Source organism: Coregonus lavaretus (assembly GCF_964263955.1).
Source record: "Coregonus lavaretus genome assembly, contig: HAP1_SCAFFOLD_607, whole genome shotgun sequence".
Lineage (NCBI taxonomy): Eukaryota > Metazoa > Chordata > Actinopteri > Salmoniformes > Salmonidae > Coregonus > Coregonus lavaretus.
The window spans coordinates 36,020-59,959 of NW_028157821.1; the positions used below are offsets into that span (position 1 = coordinate 36,020).

General features: G+C 42.5%; 2 protein-coding genes across 3 annotated transcripts; one reads left to right on the top strand and one right to left on the bottom strand.

Moving 5' to 3' along the window:
- Positions 1 to 2: 2 nt before the first annotated feature.
- Positions 3 to 8,188, bottom strand: LOC311124866 (BTB/POZ domain-containing protein 1-like). 2 transcript variants are annotated; one of them, XR_014612816.1, is made up of 9 exons: positions 6,991 to 8,188; positions 6,428 to 6,584; positions 5,612 to 5,717; positions 4,909 to 5,106; positions 3,805 to 3,997; positions 2,893 to 2,980; positions 2,330 to 2,476; positions 1,005 to 1,922; positions 3 to 848 (listed from the first exon to the last, which is right to left on the bottom strand). XR_014612816.1 is itself a non-coding variant. In XM_084198964.1 (8 exons), exons 1-8 carry the CDS (start codon positions 7,407 to 7,409, stop codon positions 1,764 to 1,766), a joined length of 1,467 nt encoding a protein of 488 aa, XP_084055090.1. In that variant the 5' UTR covers positions 7,410 to 8,188; the 3' UTR covers positions 3 to 1,763. The 2 variants fall into 2 exon arrangements, 1 of the variants encoding a protein (XP_084055090.1); XM_084198964.1 differs by having other exon boundaries at positions 3 to 1,922.
- LOC311124867 (transmembrane 6 superfamily member 1-like) lies at positions 4,919 to 23,892 on the top strand. The gene is made up of 11 exons (XM_084198965.1): positions 4,919 to 4,991; positions 13,180 to 13,314; positions 13,546 to 13,649; positions 14,927 to 15,028; positions 15,284 to 15,383; positions 16,813 to 16,895; positions 18,726 to 18,844; positions 19,420 to 19,524; positions 19,884 to 19,976; positions 20,916 to 21,035; positions 22,853 to 23,892. The coding sequence occupies exons 2-11, from the start codon at positions 13,196 to 13,198 to the stop codon at positions 23,045 to 23,047; spliced, it is 1,140 nt and encodes a 379-aa protein (XP_084055091.1). The 5' UTR covers positions 4,919 to 4,991; positions 13,180 to 13,195; the 3' UTR covers positions 23,048 to 23,892.
- The last annotated feature ends 48 nt before the right edge of the window (positions 23,893 to 23,940 follow it).

Below are 23,940 nucleotides of genomic sequence, written 5' to 3' on the forward strand. Positions count from 1 at the left end.
CATTGGTGTCAACGTACTTTATTGCCAAAAGCTAAAAATATACATTTCTGCTGTTTCAACAAATAACAGTCACTATATTCTCCTGTCTTACTCTTAGATGACATGCTAAGGAAACAAGGTAACAAATTAAAGCATGTCACGTACATAGGCAAACTTTCACATATGCACAAATACTCAGACGTCACTAGTTAAGATTTTATTTGCACATGAAAAATTCCACCTGCAAATAAAAATGATAAAGGTAGTGCACGATAACAGTGGAACTTTTACCACGCCAGCATTCAAACTACGAAATTACGTTGATCGATCAGTGAAGGGCACTCTCTGCGATTTTACACTACATGGGGTGTATTCATAAGTGCACACCATAGTTAAACGTTTTGCAATGAAAACTAGTTTGTTATCGGACAAGTTCAGGTAGTCCTTTCCCGTTTCGGTCCGTTCTCTTCTGTTTGGTGTCTATTGAATACACTCCAGACGACACCACTGTAGTCGGTGATTCCCTGATGAAGGTACGGACCACAGATAGCCAGTAGAACACAGGAGGTTGGTGGCACCTTAATCGGGGAGGATGGGCTCGTGGTATTGGCTGGACTGGAATCAGTGGAATGGTATCAAATACATGGTTTCTGTTCCAGCCATTATTATGAGGCGTCCTCCCCTCAGCAGCCTCCACTGAAGTAGAACATAGAACATTTACAACTGATGTGTCATTGTCTACCTTCACCCAGATTCCAGCCAGTCCACAGTCCTATTATGCATCTCTACATGTCTCAGTATCAATCCATTTTGAGTTCCAGTTCTATTACGTCAAATATGTCTCGCACAATGGAGGCTGGTGGGAGGAGCTATAGGACAGGCTCATTGTAATGGCTGGAATGGAATAAATGAAGGTATCAAACATATGGAAACCACATATGACTCCGTACCATTTATTCCATTCCAGCCATTACAATGAGCCCGTCCTATAGCTCCTCCCACCAGCCTCCACTGGCCTCGCACACCCCAGTTCACAAACCAGCAGAGTAGGCCTACACTCCACTCCTTTTGGTTTCAAAAAGTCTTTGTATCCGTTCCTGAACAGCAGAAGGCACAATCCCTCTAGCCTGGGTGCTGGTCTGTTTCTGCCCTCTTGCCTACTCCTTATGGAATCGTCTTGGACAACAATGGCAATGGACTCAGCAAGAGCACAGAAAGATCTGGGACCAGGCTACAATCCTTCCTGAAGTCTGCCATTCCATTCCACTCTCAGGCCTACCCGACCGCACAGGTCATGCTCATTAGAGCACACCCTTGCAAAACATTTCACAACGGAAAATGTAAATAAGTGCTTCTTATTTGACAAGCTCAGGTAGTACCTCCCTGTCACACTCCGTTTTCCTCCATTCTATGCCTACTGAACATGGCCCCCCTGGTTTAGGTGTGGTAGATGGTGTCTACCTGATCCAGGGCATTGTTCAGCAGGGCACAACGTTGTGGAACGTTTAGATAGAAATACATCTAGAACAAACATGCCGCAATGAGAATAAGGCATCACGTCATCTCTATTCGTGACATTTCTAGCTGCAACGTTCCAAGTTTGCCTACTGAACACAACCCAGTCGTGTTTACTAGGGAGTCGTGTTTAATAGTGCAAGCAACGAAAATATTTTTTTTGTAAAGAGTTGCAACGGAAACCAAAATGAACGAGTCCGGGTAGGACCGCCCCAGTTTCTAAACGTTTTGGCCCAACTGAACAGGACCCAGGTGTGGTGAGGCGTTGTCTAGGTGTAGTAGATGATCTCCGGGATCTGTCCGTCCTCCACCGACGTGCCGTTGTTGTTCCCAGGAGAACTGAAAAAGAAAAAGGTGGTCTTGGTCCCCGTGGCGGACTCCTGGCTCACTTTCTTGAACCCTTTAGTGCCATAGTGAGAGTCCGGGCCCTACAGAAGGCACGTGGATTGTTATGATGGAGAAACTCACCGTTTTTGCTCTGTACTGAAAGTGCTACACCTTGAAAGCTTGACAAAGATTTTGGGGATTGTATTAACAGTGGAATATTTGTTTATAGTTTTGTTTTGTGTGAACAATCCCTTTAAGATGAGATGACAATTAAATGTTCATTACAAATTCTCAACTGTGGTCACACAGGGTTGATAATCTAGTAGAATACCAACCAAAACTAGTTTGCAATAACAACATTTGATTCAATGTCTATAATAAACATGCTGCTGTTAGCAGCAGAGGCAAAGTTCAAATTCATAAAAAGAAAACACAATAACCTATTTGTTTGTAAACATGCATTTGAGTACTCAGTATCACAGCTTCTGTCGTTGTGGGGTGAGCGTACCTTTAAGGTTGCACAAGCGGTGTAGCTAACGTTGGGTAAAATCTCCACAGGCTCCTTGAACATGACTCTGAATGTGTTGGCTGTTCCGTCACAGCTAAAGCCTGTGTCGTTTGTTGCTAGTGTTAGGCTTTTGTCACTCTCAATAATCTGCAGAAAACGACAGAAACAATTAGTCAATTACTGTTTGCACTATAGCTTAAAAATATATATATATCGATTATTTTTTAAAGCTTTTCTGAACAAATTCACTATAATGACCTGGATCGTGTTCAAACTGGGTAAAAAACGTTTTGAAACGGAAAGGTACTACCTGAACTTGTCCAATAACCCAGGTTTTTGGTTTTTCATTGCAAAACATTTTGTTACTATGTGCCCTACTCAAGGCGACCCTGGTAACCAGATCTCTTAGTGCTTCATACGCAGTAAGGAACATTGGAGAAGTTGTTGTGAGGCTGAAGCACTAACAGGACACATTTCATCTGGCTACCAGGCTGATAGCACAGGAGATATAACATCATTCATTACCACATCCTTATTAAATCAATGAACGATTAAATGCGTACCTGTATATTAACCTGATAGTCCGTAGGTCCGTGGATCGACCCATACAGTCCAAACCCCACTACTGATATTCTTCTATTTACATTAAATCTGCAGGAGATGGAAATGACAAGATACTTTTAGAAACCTCAAACAAACTAACACTGCCTTTATTAAAACACATGCAATAGAGTCTCCACCAATGGGGGTGTGGTGAAGAGGTATGAGGCTGGAGAAAGACCATCACTCAAATTCAATTGGTTGACTCCTTTAACAGCATACCTTGCAATAGAATAACAACCATCTCAAAACTTTTTTGGGGTGTTGATTTGCATTCAAATGTTCCACCACTGTAAAACAGTGAGGCAGCAGTTTTTTTATGGCTCTGCCAGAAGCAAACCCCCTCCTCAAATATGTTGAACTCATTTATTATTATAATTTTTTTTACATTAATTGTCGTTTAGCATACGCTCTTCTACAGAGCGACTTACAGGAGCAATTAAGGTTAAGTGCTTTCCTCAAGGGCACATCGACAGAGCCTTGTCGGCTCTGGGTTTTGAACCAGCAACCTTTCCATTACTGGCCCAACACTAACCACTAGGCCACCTGCCGCTCATAAGTGTTCCTCTACACCGAGGTCTGTAGAAAAAGGCTTATATGTTATTAAATGATAAACCAGAGTTGTACTGCAGCTGCTTTTGACACACCATCATCTGTGTTGGTTTGTAGCATAGAATTAGTTTATCTTTTCATACCAAGTCCGGTTTTTCCATCTGAATAATTTGCACGTAAAAAATAAGAGGCAGGTTTTTTGCATGCTAACTTTTCCAGATGAGAAAATAAAAAACATTTCTGTGCAAGGGCTTTTAGTCTCTATAGTTTGTGGGGCCAGTAGGACATTGTCACAGTTTAGAGAAGCAAGTACACCGTCTCACCTGATCCTGTCACTGGTGCCACTGTATCCCCAGCGACTTTCAACCTGCTGGAACCTACTAACGCTGCCCTCCTTTCCGCGGAGGCAGCAGCGGGGCCTGTCAATGTAGTCTACCCGCGGCTTGGGGTTTACTGTAAAGTGTAAAAACAGATTTACCACCTCCCGATCCAACAATATTCCAGACTGGGCAGGCCCTGTTGCACAAGAAAACATATCAAACTGGTTTCAGACTGGGCAGGCCCTGTTGCACAAGAAAACATATCAAACTGGTTTCAGACTGGGCAGGCCCTGTTGCACAAGAATGAATATCAAACTGGTTTCAGACTGGGCAGGCCCTGTTGCACAAGAATGAATATCAAACTGGTTTCAGACTGGGCAGGCCCTGTTGCACAAGAATGAATATCAAACTGGTTTCAGACTGGGCAGGCCCTGTTGCACAAGAATGAATATCAAACTGGTTTCAGACTGGGCAGGCCCTGTTGCACAAGAAAAAATATCAAACTGGTTTCAGACTGGGCAGGCCCTGTTGCACAAGAATGAATATCAAACTGGTTTCAGACTGGGCAGGCCCTGTTGCACAAGAAAACATATCAAACTGGTTTCAGACTGGGCAGGCCCTGTTGCACAAGAATGAATATCAAACTGGTTTCAGACTGGGCAGGCCCTGTTGCACAAGAATGAATATCAAACTGGTTTCAGACTGGGCAGGCCCTGTTGCACAAGAATGAATATCAAACTGGTTTCAGACTGGGCAGGCCCTGTTGCACAAGAATGAATATCAAACTGGTTTCTAGGGCTGGATTCTTTGGACAGCAGAAACACACAACACATTTATAAAATGATTATACACCGTTCTATGTTCTATAGGAATTCTAGGTTACAAGTATTTTCAAGTATTTACATTCTACAAGAATGAGCTTGATGAAAAGCAGTGCTTACTCATATTAAAAAGTAATAACATTTAGGCTATGTGAAATCTGACAAAGCAGAGTCCTTACTTATTTCAAATTTTAAACTACTAATGTAGATACAGTGTGTGTGTTTGTGTCTTTCTGTTTACGTGCATCCGTCTCTGTGTTTATGTCCCAGACAGAGAGATGCCCACCTGCGGCAAACTCCTCCACAGTCATGAGTGGGAAGCGGATGAGGGTTAGGGCCTTGCCCAGAACCTTCTGTTTGTTCTCAGAGGTGAGGGGAAGCTGTTGCCTGTAACACTCGGCGTCCGCCCAGCGCACCACCGCACCAAACAGACGGTTCTCGCGAATCCCCAGGGTGTCTCTCTCCAGCACCGCACACAGCGTATCTAAAAACACAGGTTCAGCGTTAGGCCTAGTCTACACAGTATGACAAAAAGGGAAGGAGTTAGGGTCAAAGGTTCAACTTGATTGTCTCCAGAATGCACCCAGAAACAAGTAGTCAATTTCTTCTACTACCTCTATGATGGGATCCTAATAAAACACCAAATACCATGAGTGTATTGGCGGTTCATAAATTAACTGAAAAGGTGCATAGCACCACCTACTGTACTGAGTGTGTATAGGTCTGAACAGGTATAAAGCCACGCTTGTTGATGTAGCTACTACCACCTGCAGTTATGGAATGTTTGCTCAGGAGTTTAATTCATTTGCTGACCCCTCCTGATGACCTGGAAGGAATTCTGTTCTTCTTCCTTAACTCATAGCAAGTCCCACCCAGTTGACTACTTCAGAAGCACGCATGAAGGCTAACCCCCACCGTTTACCCAAATCATCCACTGTATATCATTGGGATTTGTTCCTGTGTGAATAATAACCCATACTCATGTATACCTAGGTCAATGTCAGTGAATCCTTCTGCGTTTATGGCATCACCGGTGCTTTTGTCTATCGTTTCCAAACAGAGGCTGGCAAGCTGAGGCTCATCGAATAGTCTGGCCTGCAGAAAGAATGAGCACGGTACAAGATGACACATCAGCATGAGACACATGGGGAAATTGTCTGTTCAAGTAGCACCCTGGGAATGTCCAATTGATTTGATAAAAGCATAACTTGATATACAACATTCTAGGATCAAACTTGCTCGCTCAATAGGACAAAAATAGGAAACGAGATCTCTTGAATATATATTTTATTTTGATGTTTTGGAAGCACATTGGCCTATGAAAATACTTAGGACAGTGGACATGAACAGAGTGAAGTGTGTTTAGGCTGGTTTATTCTGTAGTACTACCCAAGTCATCTAGGCCAGTGTATTATCTTCGGTCATGGCTTAGTTTTGGGGGTTTTGTACACCCTGTTCTGAATTGTTACTCAAGAGGAATTGGCAGAGACACCATCCTGGCTATTCTTTCTATGTGATGAACTACAGTAGTTTATTCTATTTAGAGCAGAGCTCACATATTATTTAGTAACCACATGAGGATTTTATTTACACTGGCCAGTGTATCCTACATTATATGCTGAGTGAAAAGCATATGGCAGGTTAGGTTATTTGATATCAGCCTACATCATCAATCTTATATTCTTTGAGTGAGAAGCATAGCCTCTAGGCTAGTTATGATTATCCATCATTATACTTCCTGAGTGAATAGTAGTATTATGTAGAATAGTTTATGCAACAGGAGTTATATTACCAGTCTTATATACCTGAGTGAGTAGCATGAACGCGTTGTCTGCCCTGAGGTGTTTGGTAAGGAACTCCACACACTGGGTCTCCAGAGCAGGGACGGCATATTTCTTCGCTGTATACAGAGTGGTCATCACCGTCTCTGGTCCTATGTGGACCTCGTCAGAGTACAGGAACCTGCAGGGACACACACACACAAAGTAAGTGGTCAAAGAAGGTGGGAGGGACTGGCTTCCAGAACACCAAATGTCTGTCTTCTAAAACAAATGCTTGACATTGCATATAGAAGAGCAAAAAATGTTTTTACCTGTTGGTAATTATCATGTGAAGTATTTTTATTACTAGCCTGTTTTGTAAAAAATGGTTAAGGAATCTGGACAATAGATTTAGAATGAGGAAGCGGTAGCCATAGCTCAGCCAGGAGCCTTGTTTATATCAGTTTCATCAACTCACATACAGAAAATGTAATGTCAGAACTCATAACATAAGAGCAACAAATATAGCTAGTTAGGTAACAACAACAACACCTCTCTATAAATATATTATATCGCAGTGCACTGCATGATCGGTCAATAGACGTTACCTTAGCAAGGCTAGGAAGGCTGCAGGTTCCACATCAGGTAACTCTATCTCGGCCGAGGTGGTGGCCATTCCCCCGTTGAACATTGCGTCAAATACTGCACTACCAGCAGCTAGGACGAATTTATGCGCTGGTATCCTCTGCGCCTGTCTACCTTTACCGACAATAAACCTAACGTCGCTGAGCAGTTCGTTATTGAAGAGAAACGCGAAGCGCTCTTTTACCGAGCTCTTTGTGGCCTGCCAGTTGTACATAGGCTCCCGATGAAGGCCCCCCGACGGGGGGGAGATTGGTGCTGCGACCACGGGGACTGGCATATTCGAGGCCGCTCCAGCATTTCTTCCCGCTCCAGAATGCGCGAAATTGGATGCTCTTCCTTCAAGATTGGACGGTGGGCCGCTGCCACCACCCCCAGTCGCCATTTGTACCGTTGTCCTTATCGTCTTTTACGATTGATAATGGTGGAAAATATCAATTACACATATTTGCGTTTTATTGCGATTTTTTCACAGACGAATGGGCCAGCGTTTGTTACTGCTTTCCAGGAATGACGCACACTTCCGCGGTTTACGTCTCTTCCTGTGAATCTTTGTTGTTGTTTTCTTTTAACCCATTAGGCGGCACTGTTTTGTGGTGTCACGTCAAGCAGGCAGCATCGCTGAATACCTTTATTTGGGAATGACCATAAATCTGTCTGGACCATAAATCAGTCTGGACCATGCATATTAGACACAACAACACACAGTTAATAATTTCCACAGAATCCGAATGCGCAGAGCAAAGCTGCTTTGCAACAAGCCAAGCATTCTTGAATCGTTTATATACTCGTTTTTTTTGTTAATACTTTCCAGCTAACTTCTGGAAAATGGTCAAATCTGTGAAACAAAGCTCCACCCCTTCCTTGTCCCAGCAGGTTTTGACAGCCTCTGGTCCCATACTAGACTAAATGTAAAATTGTAGTGCTTTAATAAGCGTTTTGGCTTCCGCTGGCCACCTGCTTGAAAGGATAGTCTCTGAAAAAGGGAGTCCTTTAGTCACCTCAACAGATTGTAGAGAATAATGCTCTAACAGACTCACATACTTTTGTTTACTTCAACTATTTGATGTCTACGATGTATTAAGTGCCTTGCTAAAGATCGATGTAAAAAAAAATCCACAGGGACTGATTCACTTGACCCCTTCTTATTACAGCTCTCTGTCCATAGTCGCGGAGGTAGGGGTGCTGAGGGTGCTGCAGCTTCCCCTGAAAAATCTGAATAATAATAATAATAATAATAATAATAATTTAAAAAAAATATATATATAGATGAATATTACAAAAAATACTTTTTCACAAAAGTAGTGCACTGGGCCTTGAATAGTCCTGTATTAGCAGACCTATATTGCATTCTGCAGTGCCAGTAAAAACTTTTTTAACTTGACAATTGCTACTGGTGTTATCCCTAAGATTTGGAAAGCGGCACATGTTCTCCCCCTACATAAAGGCAGATCCTTCTGACTTAGATAATTACCGCCCAGTCTCCAAGTTATCTTGACTAGCCATGGTACTAGAATCCCTGACCAACTCCCAGCTACAAACTTTTTTAACATCTCACTCTATTCTAAATATGCACCAGTCTGGTTTTAGATCTGGAGATAGCGCTGTTTCAAATCAAATCAAATCAAAATGTATTTGCCACATGCGCCGAATACAACAGGTGTAGACCTTACAGTGAAATGCTTACTTACAAGCCCTTAACCAACAATGCAGTTTTTAAGAAAGAAAAAAACAAAGTGTTAAGTAAAAAATAGATAAGTACAAAATAAAAAATAGCACATAATTAAAGTAAAATAAAATAACAATAGGGAGTGGCTTGCAAGTAAGTATTCACCCCCCTTGGCATTTTTCCTATTTTGTTGCCTTACAACCTGGAATTAAAATGTATTTTTGGGGGGTTTGTATCATTTGATTTACACAACATGCCTACCACTTTCAAGATGCAAAATATTTTGTTGTGTGAAACAAACAAGAAATAAGACTAATAAAAACAGAATAAAACAGAAAACTTGAGCGTGCATAACCCCCCCCCCCCCCCCCCCCCCCCCCACCCACCCACCCAAAGTCAATACTTTGTAGAGCCACCTTTTGTAGCAATTACAGCTGCAAGTCTCTTGGGGTATGTCTCTATAAGCTTGGCACATCTAGCCACTGGGATTTTTGCCCATTCTTCAAGGCAAAACTGCTCCAGCTCCTTCAAGTTGGATGGGTTCTGCTGGTGTACAGCAATCTTTAAGTCATACCACAGATTCTCAATTGGATTGAGGTCTGGGCTTTGACTAGGCCATTCCAAGACATTTAAATGTTTCCCCTTTGATAAAGAAATGTGTGAGTGAGATATGACTAAAATGTCACACCCTCATCTAAACTAATAATGTATGACTAATTAATAGACTAGAGTTTAGAGAATTAATCAAATGTGTTTATATCCCAGCAAGAGTATAGACTGGTTCCCAAAACACACAGGGAAAGGGGAGTGAAAGGCTTGCAGGATATTGTGAGCAGGCGATAACTAAGGAATGCAGCCTATGATAAGAACATGTATATGTGTGTGTGTGTGTGTGTGTGACCTGATGGTCAGGAGATAAGTTTTCTAGTGGAAAACTACAGGCTGCCTAAGGCGGGGTGGGATTTTTCCTCTGACGTGTGCATATAAAAATATTGTATGACTATTTTGTTTCAGAACGTTCTTATGAATAAAGCCTGATGATTGTATGCTGGGCTGCTTGGTCTGATTATTAGAGATTACAACCTCTGGGATACAGACTGAGTAATAAGTTCATTTTTGAAACATTGGGATAGAAATTCTCGTAACACCCTTAAACCACTCAAGTGTTGCTTTAGCGGTATGCTTAGGGTCATTGTCCTGCTGGAAGGTGAACCTCCGTCCCAGTCTCAAATCTCTGGAAGACTGAAACAGGTTTCCCTCAAGAATTTCCCTGTATTTAGCGCCATCCATCATTCCTTCAATTCTGACCAGTTTCCCAGTCCCTGCCGATGAAAAACATCCCCACAGCATGATGCTGCCACCGCCATGCTTCACTGTGGGGATGGTGTTCTTGGGATTATGAAAGGTGTTGGGTTTGCGCCAGACATTTTCCTTGATGACCAAAAAGCTCAATTTTAGTCTCATCTGACCAGAGTACCTTCTTCCAAATGTTTGGGGAGTCTCCCACATGCCTTTTGGCAAATACCAAACATGTTTGCTTATTTTTTTCTTTAAGCAATGGCTTTTTTTCTGGCCACTCTTCCGTAAAGCCCAGCTCTGGGAGTGTATGGCTTAAAGTGGTCCGATGGACAGATACTCCAATCTCCGCTGTGGAGCTTTGCAGCTCCTTCAGGGTTGTCTTTGGTCTCTTTGTTGCCTCTCTGACTAATGCCCTCCTTGCCTTGATCGGTACTTCTCCACAACTTTGTCCCTGACCTGTTTGGAGAGCTCCTTGGTCTTCATCGTGCCGCTTGCTTGGTGGTGCCCCTTGCTTAGTGGTGTTGCAGACTCTGGGGCCTTTCAGAACAGGTGTATATATACTGAGATCATGTGACACTTAGATTGCACACAGGTGGACTTTATTTAACTAATTATGTGACATCTGAAGGTAATTGGTTGCACCAGATCTTATTTAGGGGCTTCATAGCAAAGGGGGTGAATACATATGCACGCACCACTTTTCCGTTATTAATTTTTTAGAATTATTAGAATTCCCTACTCATTCAAAAACGGTCTGAGATAGCCTGGACAATAAATCTTTCAAATGGTTTAAGAGTGATCTGACAGACAGGACACAATGTGTGCTTTGTGATGGTGTCAAGTCTAGTTTCTTCAACAGCAGGGGTCAGTATTGGGACCTGTTCTTTTGACTGTTTATATAAATAATATTGGTATATGTATTAAATCCTGTAATATCAATCTGTATGCAGACGATATGGTTATGTATGCCATTCCACCGACTGTTGACCAAGCTATGTTAGAGCTGCAATCTGATTTAGTTGCATTACAGAAAGCCCTTGTTGATTCAAAACTTGTACTTAATGCAGGCAAAATGAAATATACGTTGTTCTCTAATTCACTGAAAAATGTCTCAGATGTGCTACATATTCACTCATTGGATGGCTCTCTTTTCGAGCAGGTTCCTTTCCTGTCTATTAATATCTGGGCTTTGGCTTGATAAAGATCTAACGTTTAAAAACATACTGATGAGCTAGTTAAAAAGCTAAGATTTAAAGTAGGGCTCTTTTTAAATAAAATAGATTTTGCCTCTCCATGAACAGCAGGAAGCAGATTGTACAGTCAACTTTCCTGCCAGTTCTTGACTATGGTGACACCATTTACCAGATTGCAGCCACTGCTCTTAATCTTAAACCTTTGGATGCTGTTTACCATAGCGCCCTTCGCTTTATTACAGTTTTAATACTCAACACTCCATCCTTTATCAGAAGGTTGGCTGGACCTCACTAAAATCCCGTAGATCACTTCATTACTCCCTTCTTGTTTACAAAGCTCTGCTCCACAAGCTTCCAACATACCTTACTTCCCTGTTGAAATATAAATATATGAGATACCAAACCCGTTTGCAGAGTTGGTTAACTCTTGAGGTCCCGCTTGTCTTTGAAAAAATTAATAATTGTAGGCCATGGAAATATGTATTTATTTATTTTTATTTAACCTTTATTTAACCAGGTAAGCCAGTTGAGAACAAATTCTCATTTACAACTGCGACATGGCCAAGATAAAGCAAAGCAGTGCGATAAAAACAACAACACAGAGTTATATATGGGGTAAAACAAAACATAAAGTCAAAAATACAACAGAAAATATATATACAGTGTGTGCAAATGTAGCAAGTTATGGAGGTAAGGCAATAAATAGGCCATAGTGCAAAATAGTTATAATTAGTATTAACACTGGAATGATAGATGTGCAAGAGATGATGTGCAAATAGAGATACTGGGGTGCAAATGAGCAAAATAAATAACAATATGGGGATGAGGTAGTTGGGTGGGCTAATTTCAGATGGGCTGTGTACAGGTGCAGTGATCAGTAAGGTGCTCTGACAACTGATGCTTAAAGTTAGTGAGGGACATAAGATTCTCCAGCTTCAGAGATTTTTGCAGTTCGTTCCAGTCATTGGCAGCAGAGAACTGGAAGGAATGGCGGCCAAAGGAGGTGTTGGCTTTGGGGATGACCAGTGAGATATACCTGCTGGAGCGCAGACTACTAATATGTTGTCTGGTGGATGTATATTGTACTACATAGAGTAGGCCTATGACATTTAAATAGCCTAAATTCAAGATGGTCATATCCTTCATCATCACTTTGCTCAGTGGTTCCCAATCTTTTTCGGTTACTGTACCACCAACAAAATGTTGCTCTGCCAGGAGTACCCCTGAAGTACCCCCTCATGTGCATTTTAGCAGTAGATCTATGGTCCATGAGTATTCTCATGTACACCCTGTGGATAGACTAAGTACCCCCTAGGGGTCCTAGTACCCCTTGTTGGGAACCACTGATCTTTGCAGATGTTCCAATCAGTCATAGGCTATAGTCTACTACTTAGTTAATTCACAGTGCTTAAAAAAGGGGCCTACATATTAATAGGGTGATTAAATACGCCAAGTATTGTCTTTCCTATTTTTGTGCTATGATGTTAATAGCAAGGACCTCGATCATGTTTAAAACCCCGTTTAATCGCGTGTCATGTTCAGGGATGTGAACTCCACTTGTGGTACCACGCGTCGACGACATCAGTCAGAACAGACAGACATAACCTTAGCGCCATAGGAAAGGATATATCTCAATGCTGTAGAGTCGCTTCCTCTCGTTGCTTCCTTCCCTTCATCCACACTGACCTGTGACACTTGGACAGGTAAAAGCAGATAGCCTAAGCCTAGGTTACCCGACTTCTGCATTGTCAATTTCACCTATCCTGCCTTTACAGATCAGTTCAAATACAGGGGATGGCGAGGAGGAAGACGATTGAGATGTGCCCAGAATGCTGGCAGAAAAGTAGTGCACTGCATGCAGCATGCGCGTGTCTGAACGCGAAGACTTCACCTTGTTTTCTTAGTTCTCTGAACATTTTACTATATCACACGGTCTGAGTGGAGCAACATGTTCGAATATTTTTAACAGATATAATGTTGTGTTTTATTTTCAGAAACTATGAATGATTTATGCGCGTCGACAGTGTAAATAGAGCAATGAACGCGTCTGCTGGGACAGGAGTTTTTATCTTGTCCTTGACATCAATACCCATTTCAATTTTCTTCAACTCTCTGATCTACACTAACTGGTGAGTATGGATATTGTAGATAATATTGTTTTCATGTGTTTTGTGTTTGATTGTAGCCGTTAATAAACCTTATAATGCTTGATAGTGGATGATGCTATAGCCTAGTAGTTTTGTATGCAGTATTGAATGCAATCTAGTTTAAAGGCATTAGTCATATGTATCCTAGTTGATTGTATTCTGCGTAGGTTATTTCTGTTTAGGCCTAATTAATTGAGGATTTTTTATTTCTAGCATTGAGACAATCTTTTTCGCTGGATCTACAACTGTTCTTATCTTGGCTATATCTGCACTATTTTTATTCAAGAAGGGGGCACCCAAAGACCCTCTATTCTATGGTAAGAGTTTACACTGTTTTCCTAGTACCCGCAAAACACCAGTCTCAACTTCAACAGTGAAGAGGCGACTCCGGGATGCTGACCTTCTAGGCAGAGTTGCAAAGAAAAATCCATATCTCAGACTGGCCAATAAAAAGAAAAGATGAAGATGGGCAGTCTGAGATATGGCTTTTTCTTTGCAACTCTGCCTAGAAGGTCAGCATCCCGGAGTCGCCTCTTCACTGTTGACGTTGAGACTGGTGTTTTGCGGGTACTATTTAATGAAGCTGGCAGTTGAGGACCTGTGAGGCATCCGTTTCTCAAACTAGACACTCTAATGTATTTGTCCTCTTGCTCAGTTGTGCACTGCGGCCTCCCACACCTCTTTCTATTCTGGTTAGAGCCAGTTTGCGCTGTTCTGTGAAGGGAGTAGTACACAGCGTTGTACGAGATCTTCAGTTTCTTGGCAATTTCTCGCATGGAATAGCCTTCATTTCTCAGAACAAGAATAGACTGATGAGTTTCAGAAGAAAGTAATTTGTTTCTGGCAATTTTGAGCATGTAATCGAACCCACAATTGCTGATGCTCCAGATACTCAACTAGTCTCAAGAAGGCCAGTTTTATTGCTTCTTTAATCAGCACAACAGTTTTGAACTGTGCTAACATAATTGCAAAAGGGTTTTCTAATGATCGATAAGCCTTTTAAAATGATAAACTTGGATTAGCAAACACAACGTGCCATTGGAACCCAGGACTGATGGTTGCTGATAATGGGCCTCTGTACGCCTATGTAGATATTCCATAAAAAATCAACTGTTTCCAGCTACAATAGCCATTTACAACATTAACAATGTCTACACTGTATTTCTGATCAATTTGATGTTATTGTAATGGACAAAAAAGTTGCTTTTATTTAGAAAACAAGGACATTTCTAAGTGACCCCAAACTTTTGAACGGTAGTGTATATATACAGAACTATATTTATCCATATATATCCAAAGCGACTTACAGTAGTGTGTGCATACATTTTCATATGTGTGACCCCAGCCGGCATCGAAAACCCCCAGGATCCTGGACCTGGCGTTGCAAGCGCTATGCTCTACCAACTGAGCCACACTGGGCTCTACCTTCGCCATTGGACTTGTCTTTTCTATTTGGTTTTACTTGCTATGATTTCGTTATGTGGTTGTTAATTGAAGGAACTGATTGTAAGAGTGTCTGCAAAATGACTAGAATAACTAAAATAAGTAAAAGTAAAATGGAAATGTATTATTCAGTGTTCTCTTGTTCTGCCAGTGTTTGCAGTGTATGCGTTCCTGAGTGTGGTAAACCTGATCATTGGTCTGGAGCAGGACAGTATCATCGATGGTTTCATCACCTTCTATCTAAAAAATGCAAGTAAACATCCCTACGGCACACACACGGACCGACGGAAGGACCCACATGGACGAACGGACGCACGCATGGACACACACACACGGATGGACACACACACGGAAGCATGCACACACACACACACTGCCTACAGTCCGTGCCATTGAATACAAATTGAAAACTGAAAACTGAAAACTGACCCATGCAATGAAGAACCCAATGAAAACGGACTTTAACAGTGTTGTAATAATATATCTTTATAATGTTCATTACAGGCAGACCCCTACATTAACACGGCCCATGGACACATGATCTCCTATTGGGATGGATGTGTCCACTATCTCATGTACCTGCTCATGGTTGCAGCTATAACCTGGGGGTATGTGCTTTACATTGACTTTATAGCCGTTTTAGGAGACACATCCAAAGAGGTTTAGAAAAATAACATTTAAGTGAGTCTGTTAAGACCGTATAAGTAAGTTCAGTGGAATCTGTTAAGACTATATAAGTAAGTTTAATGGAGTCTATTTAAGCCTGAGGGTGTGTGGTATATGGCCAATATACCACGGCTAACAGCTGTTCTTAGGGACGATGCAACGCGGAGTACCTGGTTACAGCCCTTAGCCGTGGTATATTGGCCATATACCACAAACCCCCGAGGTGCCTTATTGCTACTATAAACTGGTTTTCAACGTAATTAGAGCAGTAAAAATAAATGTGTGTCATACCCGTGGTATACAGTCTGATATACCACAGCTGTTAGCCAATCAGCATTCAAGGCTCGAACCACCCAGTTTATAAAAAAACTTTAAAGGTAAGGAAGCTGAAACAATCATACATTTACATTGATAGCAAATACCACTCAACTGTACTGAACTGGGGGTAATAGCTCCTTAATAACTCCTTATTATGAGGGTGTCTCAGCCTTTAGCTCATGCTCACACATTAACAGACATGACTCCTGTCAGTATCAGACATGATGACTTGGGGTGCCGTATTATTTATATACAGTGAGCTCCAAAAGTATTGGAACAGTGACTCATTTGTTGTTGTTTTGGCTCTGTACTCCAGCAATTTGGATTTGAAATGATACAAGACTATGAGGTTAAAGTGCAGACTGCCAGCTTTAATTTGAGGGTATTTTCATCCATATCGGGTGAACTGTTTAGAAATTACAGTACCTTTTGTACATAGTCCACCGATTTTAGGGGACCAAAAGTATTGGGACAAATTCACTTATTTGGTCCCATATTGCGCTTGTAACGCCAAGGTAGTGGGTTCGATCCCCGGGACCACCCATACACAAAAATGTATGCACGCATGACTGTAAGTCGCTTTGGATAAAAGCGTCTGCTAAATGGCATATTATTATTATTATTATTATTATATTCATAGCATGCAATGATTACATCAAGCTTGTGACTTTACAAATTTGTTGGATGCATTTGCTGTTTGTTTTGGTTGTGTTTCAGATTATTTTGTGCCCAATAGAAATTAATGGTAAATAATGTATTGTGTCATTTTGGAGTCACTTTTATTGTAAATAAGAATATAATATGTTTCTACATTAATGTGGATGCTACCCTGATTATGGATCATCCTGAGTGAATGGTGAATAATGATGAGTGAGAAAGTTATATACTGTAGTGCACTAATTTTGACCAGAGCCCATAGAGGTCTTAGTTATGGGCTACAACAAGGAGCCACAGTTACGATGTGTGATGTATGTGTTGTGTGTTGTGTGATGTGTGTGTTGTGTGATGTGCGTGTTGTGTGTGTTGTGATGTGTGTGTTGCCTGTCTTTGCAGGGCGAGCTACAGAGCCATCGGCCTGTACTGGGTGGGGTCCATTCTCATGCGCATCATTGTCTACATTCCTGGGAATGTTGTGGGTGGGTACACTCAAACTAATGGATAAAATTAGACCATTACTTTATTGAACATGCATGGCTGATACAGTGAGGGAAAAAAGTATTTGATCCCCTGCTGATTTTGTACGTTTGCCCACTGACAAAGACATGATCAGTCTATAATTTTAATGGTAGGTTGATTTGAACAGTGAGAGACAGAATAACAACAAGAAAATCCAGAAAAACGCATGTCAAAAATGTTATAAATTGATTTGCATTTTAATGAGGGAAATACGTATTTGACCCCTCTGGAAAACATTACTTAGTACTTGGTGGCAAAACCCTTTTTGGCAATCACAGAGGTCAGACGTTTCTTGTAGTTGGCTACCAGGTTTGCACACATCTCAGGAGGGATTTTGTCCCACTCCTCTTTGCAGATCTTCTCCAAGTCATTAAGGTTTCGAGCCTGACGTTTGGCAACTCGAACCTTCAGCTCCCTCCACAGATTTTCTATGGGATTAAGGTCTGGAGATTGGCTAGGCCACTCCAGGACCTTAATGTGCTTCTTCTTGAGCCACTCCTTTGTTGCCTTGGCCGTGTGTTTTGGGTCATTATCATGCTGGAATACCCATCCACGACCCATTTTCAATGCCCTGGCTGAGGGAAGGAGGTTCTCACCCAAGATTTGACGGTACATGGCCCCGTCCATCGTCCCTTTGATGCGGTGAAGTTGTCCTGTCCCCTTAGCAGAAAAACACCCCCAAAGCATAATGTTTCCACCTCCATGTTTGACGGTGGGGATGGTGTTCTTGGGGTCATAGGCAGCATTCCTCCTCCTCCAAACACGGCGAGTTGAGTTGATGCGAAAGAGCTCCATTTTGGTCTCATCTGACCACAACACTTTCACCCAGTTCTCCTCTGAATCATTCAGATGTTCATTGGCAAACTTCAGACGGCCCTGTATATGTGCTTTCTTGAGCAGGGGGACCTTGCGGGTGCTGCAGGATTTCAGTCCTTGATGGCGTAGTGTGTTAGCAATTGTTTTCGTGGTCACTATGGTCCCAGCTGCCTTGAGATCATTGACAAGATCCTCCCGTGTAGTTCTGGGCTGATTCCTCACCGTTCTCATGATCATTGCAACTCAACGAGGTGAGATCTTGCATGGAGCCCCAGGCCAAGGGAGATTGACAGTTCTTTTGTGTTTCTTCCATATTGCGAATAATCACACCAACTGTTGTCACCTTCTCACCAAGCTGCTTGGCAATGGTCTTGTAGCCCATTCCAGCCTTGTGTAGGTCTACAATCTTGTCCCTGACATCCTTGGAGAGCTCTTTGGTCTTGGCCATGGTGGAGAGTTTGGAATCTGATTGATTGATTGCTTCTGTGGACAGGTGTCTTTTATACAGGTAACAAACTGAGATTAGAAGCACTCCCTTTAAGAGTGTGTTCCTAATCTCAGCTCGTTACCTGTATAAAAGACAACTGGGAGCCAGAAATCTTTCTGATTGAGAGGGGGTCAAATACTTATTTCCCTCATTAAAATGCAAAATCAATTTATAACATTTTTGACATGCGTTTTTCTGGATTTTGTTGTTGTTATTCTGTCTCTCACTGTTCAAATAAACCTACCATTAAAATTATAGACTGATCATTTCTTTGTCAGTGGGCAAAAGTACAAAATCAGCAGGGGATCAAATACTTTTTTCCCTCACTGTATGCTCTATCCCTGAACACAATACAAATCAGTCTCAGCACGGATCTAGTGAGATTTCGGCTGGACAGACGGACAGAAAGACAGACAGAACATGTATTGTCTGTCCTCAGAGAGGAACATTACATTTTCACACATACTTTTTGATCTCTCTCCACCAGGGAAGTATGGTACCCAGCTGAGCCCCCTGTTCCTGGTCCACATGCTCTACGTCGTGGTGTCGGTGTGGGCCTGCTTCCGCATCTTCAGCCAGTCCTCCACCAGACAGGCTCGGCCAATGGTAAGAGCCCAATCCTTCAGGGTCAAAGGTCATACAGTAGCCTAACCCAAGGCAACTGTATTGCATTGTAACCGGATGCTGTAATGCAATGCAGCAAGTGACATAGTTATTGTCAGGCTCCGCCAATGGTGAAAGGCCAATTTACTCAGGGGTCAGGGGTCAAGGGTCAACATGCCATAACCCAGAGCAACATGTGTTACATAGTCACTCTCCATTTATCAGTAAAAGGCCTACTTGTTTGAGCAATGATACATCCACCATGATTGACCACTGGGGATTTTGGTTAAAGATGCCACAGTAAAAATAGATGTTCCCAGATATTATTAGACAATTCAATGGGAATTGGCTCCTCTTGCAGAGGCCAAGCATTTTTTGACAAAATGTTTTCATGTCAATCTGAAGCATTTCAATCTGAAGCAATTTTTTATTTTATTTTGTTCACTCAATCCTGCAAAGCTTTTTTGGTGTGCATACATCGAGCGACAAATCTTGATTTGAGCAATATCACTATCCATTAAAACAGAGAGACATCGCTGATGTTGTTAGTGTTGTTTTGTTTGTTTTTTGTCTATCAGAGTATCCATGAGGCCCAGAGGACTACGCTGGTAGAGAGGCCCCTAGACTTTCTGTTTGTCATCTACCTTGTCCCCGCTACATTTTTCTGTGTCTTCAGAGGCCTGGTAAGAACCGTTGCCAAACTACAGATACCAGCCAGTTGTACTTCTAATGGATCTATGGGTTACAGTGGCGACTGCCAGGTCCCCCTCGCAATAGAAGTTTCCAACCTCAAGGGTCTTTCCCTGGTTAAATAAAGGTAAAAAGAATCTGAGAAGAAATGTTAGAGCATGGTGCTGGCAACACCAATGTCAACACACCAGGGCCACCTAATACTGAATATGTCACTCTGAGCTGAATAAAAGCTTCTGTTACAAAAGGACCTCATCATTATAGTTATACTCATTGCTGAAGAAAGGTGTGAGGCCCATTTAGCTGTTTATAACTGGGCCTGATGTAAAACTCATTGAACAGTGTGTCCTAGGTGGCCCTGGACTGCCCGACAGAGTGGTGTCAGGAGTACACCCAGCAATATGAGCCTTACCTAAAGGACCCCTCATCTTATCCTAAAATACAGGTAAGATTGCATTGTGTGTGGTGCGTGTGGCCCGCTGTTTAATACTAAATGTCTTGTTAAACTTAAGTTCTTCCTCACGGAAATTGTTAAAGAAAAGTTACAATTTAATTTCACTTATGGTGCGTTAGCTCACAGCACAGGTGTCTTAGCAAGAGGAAAATGTCACCCTAGGTCTTAATCCTAAATGAATGGAAAAGAGTGGCACCGTCTTATCGTTAGATCTGATGAGACGGTGCCAACCTTTACATTCATATGGGATCGAGGCCTGCTGATTTCTCTAAACAGCAGATAGACTAGCACATAGAATATAGACAGCTTGACTTTAGATCACTTAGTAATAGGGAATGGAAATGTCTCAACAGGTTTGAGGGTTTAGGGATGAACCATCCCTTTAAGAGTGTCCAACTAATTACAAGTATGGGTAACTAAATATGTGTGTGTCTGAAAGTGGGCGTTGCAAAATAAGTGGGTGGATCAACAGCGATGGGTGTAATGTTAGTGGGTGGATCAATAGCAATGGGTGTAACATCAGTGGGTGGATCAACAGCGTCATCCAGGGTAAGTGAGGGTTTGGCCGGCAGGGATGTTCTTGTCCCATCGCGCACTAGCGACTCCTGTGGCGGGCCGAGCGCAGTGCACGCTGACTCGGTCGCCAGGTGTACAGTGTTTCGTCCGACACATTGGTGCGGCTGGCTTCCGGGTTAAGCAGGCACTGTGTCAAGAAGCAGTGCGGCTCGGTTGGGTTGTGTTTCGGAGGACGCACGACTCTCGACCTTCACCTCTCCCGTGTCCGTACGGGAGTTGCAGCGATGGGACAAGACTGTAACTACCAATTGGATACCACGAAATTGGGGAGAAAAAAAGACCAATTAGTGGAAAACAGATCAGAATTGTGCTGCATGTGTAAAAGCAACCTACTATGTCTCTGCTGTGTCCTAGATGATAGTGAACATGCTTTACTCCGGTCCGTACTACATCATCGCTCTCTACGGGCTGCTCGTGCCTGGGTGTGAGTGGATGCCTGACCTCACTCTGGTCCACTCTGGGGCAATAGCACAGGTGAGTGGGGAGCATAGAAATATAACTGGAATTAAATTACTATTTTTATTCTAGTTCTATGGTGGGGAAGTAGACCTGGGTTAAAACAGTATTTGTTTTATTTTAAAATTGCTTTCAGAGTTTGATTGAGCCTGCTTGGAGTGCTAGATGGGTGGAATTTGCACTTTTGGGACTATGGCATTGGTTTCATTGTCAGGGAAGCTCAATGAAGCTCAGTTTAAGTTTTACAGGTGATACAAATACTATTTGAACCCATGTCCTATGGTAACTATTGCAGCTATTGAATATTAGCCAATAGCCAGAGCATGAGTGTTTCTCTCTCTCTGGCACAGAAAGCAGTGTGCAATAAAAATAAGTAGGGTGAAATGTCCCATCCTACATGCTGATCTTGGGTCAGTTGTGCATTTTCCCCACTATAGGTCAAGGTTAGGGTTGGGGGAGCGGATCCTAGATCTATACCTAGGGGAAACTTCACCTATACAAATACCAGTGTGGTCCTAGATAAAGCCTGTGAATGACTGTGGCTCTGCACATGGTTAAGTCATCTGAATTCCTGTGGACAAGCTGTAGTACTGCAAAGGCCAGTGTGCGCACACACGCACAGACACACACAGACACACACAGACACACACACACAGACACACACACACACACACACACACACACACACACACACACACACACACACACACACACACACACACACTCACACACAGTCTGATTAGTGCTATATATACCTGGGTTTCTAAGGTACTCTCTCTAACAAGGGCTCAGGGAGCGCTCTGTATATGGCCAGTATTTTGATGCATCTTTAAGGACCGGTGATATTTGCTAAAGCAACTGACCCACAGTATGCAGGCTTTTGTTCCAGCCTTGTCCTAAACAACACACCTGATTCAACTGATCAACAAATCATCACACCAGGTCTTGATGAGTTGAATCAGTTTTTAGTGACATACAGATAGACGTTGGACTGACACGTTCTTTTTCAGGTGGGTTTACCTTGCTTGCAGACCTATTTCCCTTTGGGTACAATACATTTTGGTTGATTGATCGGTCAAAATGTATGTATGTGTACCACTAAAAGCTTATTTACAGATCACGTGTGTGGTTGGAAGAAGCAAACAAAACAGTGAGCGGCTGCCATTGCTTTGTTGTGAAGCCAGTAGGCTGCCCTGTGTTGTCAGTCCCAAGAGAGACAAAAGCCGGGGCCATCTTTAGACACAGCAGGCACATTGGTATTGTATACAAGCCAGCTGCCTAGCCAGGCTAAATATAGAGGTAGAGAGTGTACAGACAGGCAGACAGACAGACAAGCAGGCTGACAGGCAAACAGGCAGGCAGACAGACACAGACAAGCAGACAGACAGACAGACTCATACGTCTCGTTTCAATGCCACTCCATGCTAGGAATGACAGGAGTAGGCTACAGGGAAATAGGCCCGGTACAGAGATTGATAGTGGAGAGATATTCCACTCATGATGGTGACAGAATCTGATAGTAAACAGCTCAGGAGAGTGTAGGTCTATGCTATGGTACAGGGTTCATAGCAGATGTATGGTATGCTTGTACAGTATATAGAAGATGCGTACCAAGAAATACAGCTATTCTAGTGTATCGTCCATCTGTCATGTTGAGATTGTCAAAACACATCCTTCATTTTTTTTCATTCTTTCTCCTCCTCATCTTCTCCCCTTATCTCCCCCATTCTTTCTCCTCCTCATCTTCTCCCTCTTTCTTCTCCCCTTATCTCCCCCATTCTTTCTCCTCCACTTATTGTTCTTATACTCTCTCTGTCTTCTCTCCTCCTCCTCAGGCCCAGTTCTCCCACATCGGTGCATCTTTCCACACGCGGACGCCGTTCTCCTACAGAGTACCAGCTGACAGCCAGATTGTCTTCCTATTAGTCAACGCCCTGTATGCCATCGTACCTCAAGCCCTCTGCTACCGCTGTGTCACCAGCCCTGCCTTCTTCCTCAGAGACCAACCCAATGACAAGAAGACTGACTGAAGGAACTGGCTGACTGGCTGTCTGTCTGGCTGGCTGGCTGACTGGCTGGCTGGCTGACTGGCTGACTGGCTGTCTGTCTGTCTGGCTGGCTGACTGGCTGGCTGGCTGACTGGCTGACTGGCTGGCTGACTGGCTGACTGGCTGACTGGCTGGCGGACTCAGGCCCTGACTACACAGAAACCAGTCCAAAAGTATCTCTCTGCCTAGCATAACCTGGTGGCCACTGTTTCATGTTCTGCACTGGCCAACTCCAAGTGTAGTCCATTCAATACTCACTACTGTACTCTCTATTGTACTCTACTGTAGTCTCACTGCTGTACTCTACTGGCCGCAACACAACAGCAATGAGACTTAAAAACAGCATCCAAGCATCTCCTGCCCAGTGGTACAACATTCCTTTACATAGAAAGAAAACTTGATACCTTTACTCTTCATTTCTGTTTGTCAGTGACTAGTCTTTATGGGACTGACGTCACATCAGAGTAGGAGTGCTGATTTAGGATCAGTTTAGCCTTTTAGATTGCAATGAATAACAATATACGGACAGGGGGGACCTGATCCTAGATCTGCAGCACTCCTAGTCTGGGACATTTTATGAATACAGCCCTGTTCTAAATGTGTGTTTTCAGCTAAATTACTTATTGTATTCTCTGGTTCTGTCAAGCACTACAATGTTTACGTTTAAATAAGACAAGAGGTTTGGTGTCATAAAATGCTATATGGTGAATCAACATAGATTGTGTGATGTTTAAAGGTGTTTAGAAAGATAATGTAAGTACTAGTTTTGTGATGCAATATTTGTGTACAATCAATTTTTTCAATTGTTAAAAACCTGAAAGAAATCTTGATTTGTAAAATCTGATTTGTGTTTTCTAGCTCTTTTGGTGCCCTTG

What these genes read in the sequence shown, in the direction of transcription:
- LOC311124866 (XM_084198964.1), bottom strand. Translation starts at nt 7,409, where the DNA reads ATGGCGACTGGGGGTGGTGGCAGCGGCCCACCGTCCAATCTTGAAGGA. An exon ending in GCCTTCCTAGCCTTGCTAAG is followed by an intron (nt 6,585 to 6,990) that starts GTAACGTCTATT and finishes GTGTCCCTGCAG; the next exon opens with GTTCCTGTACTCTGACGAGG. An exon ending in GGCACCAGTGACAGGATCAG is followed by an intron (nt 2,981 to 3,804) that starts GTGAGACGGTGT and finishes CATCTCCTGCAG; the next exon opens with ATTTAATGTAAATAGAAGAA.
- LOC311124867 (XM_084198965.1), top strand. Translation starts at nt 13,196, where the DNA reads ATGCGCGTCGACAGTGTAAATAGAGCAATGAACGCGTCTGCTGGGACA. An exon ending in TCTCTGATCTACACTAACTG is followed by an intron (nt 13,315 to 13,545) that starts GTGAGTATGGAT and finishes TTTTATTTCTAG; the next exon opens with CATTGAGACAATCTTTTTCG. An exon ending in CATTCCTGGGAATGTTGTGG is followed by an intron (nt 16,896 to 18,725) that starts GTGGGTACACTC and finishes TCTCTCCACCAG; the next exon opens with GGAAGTATGGTACCCAGCTG.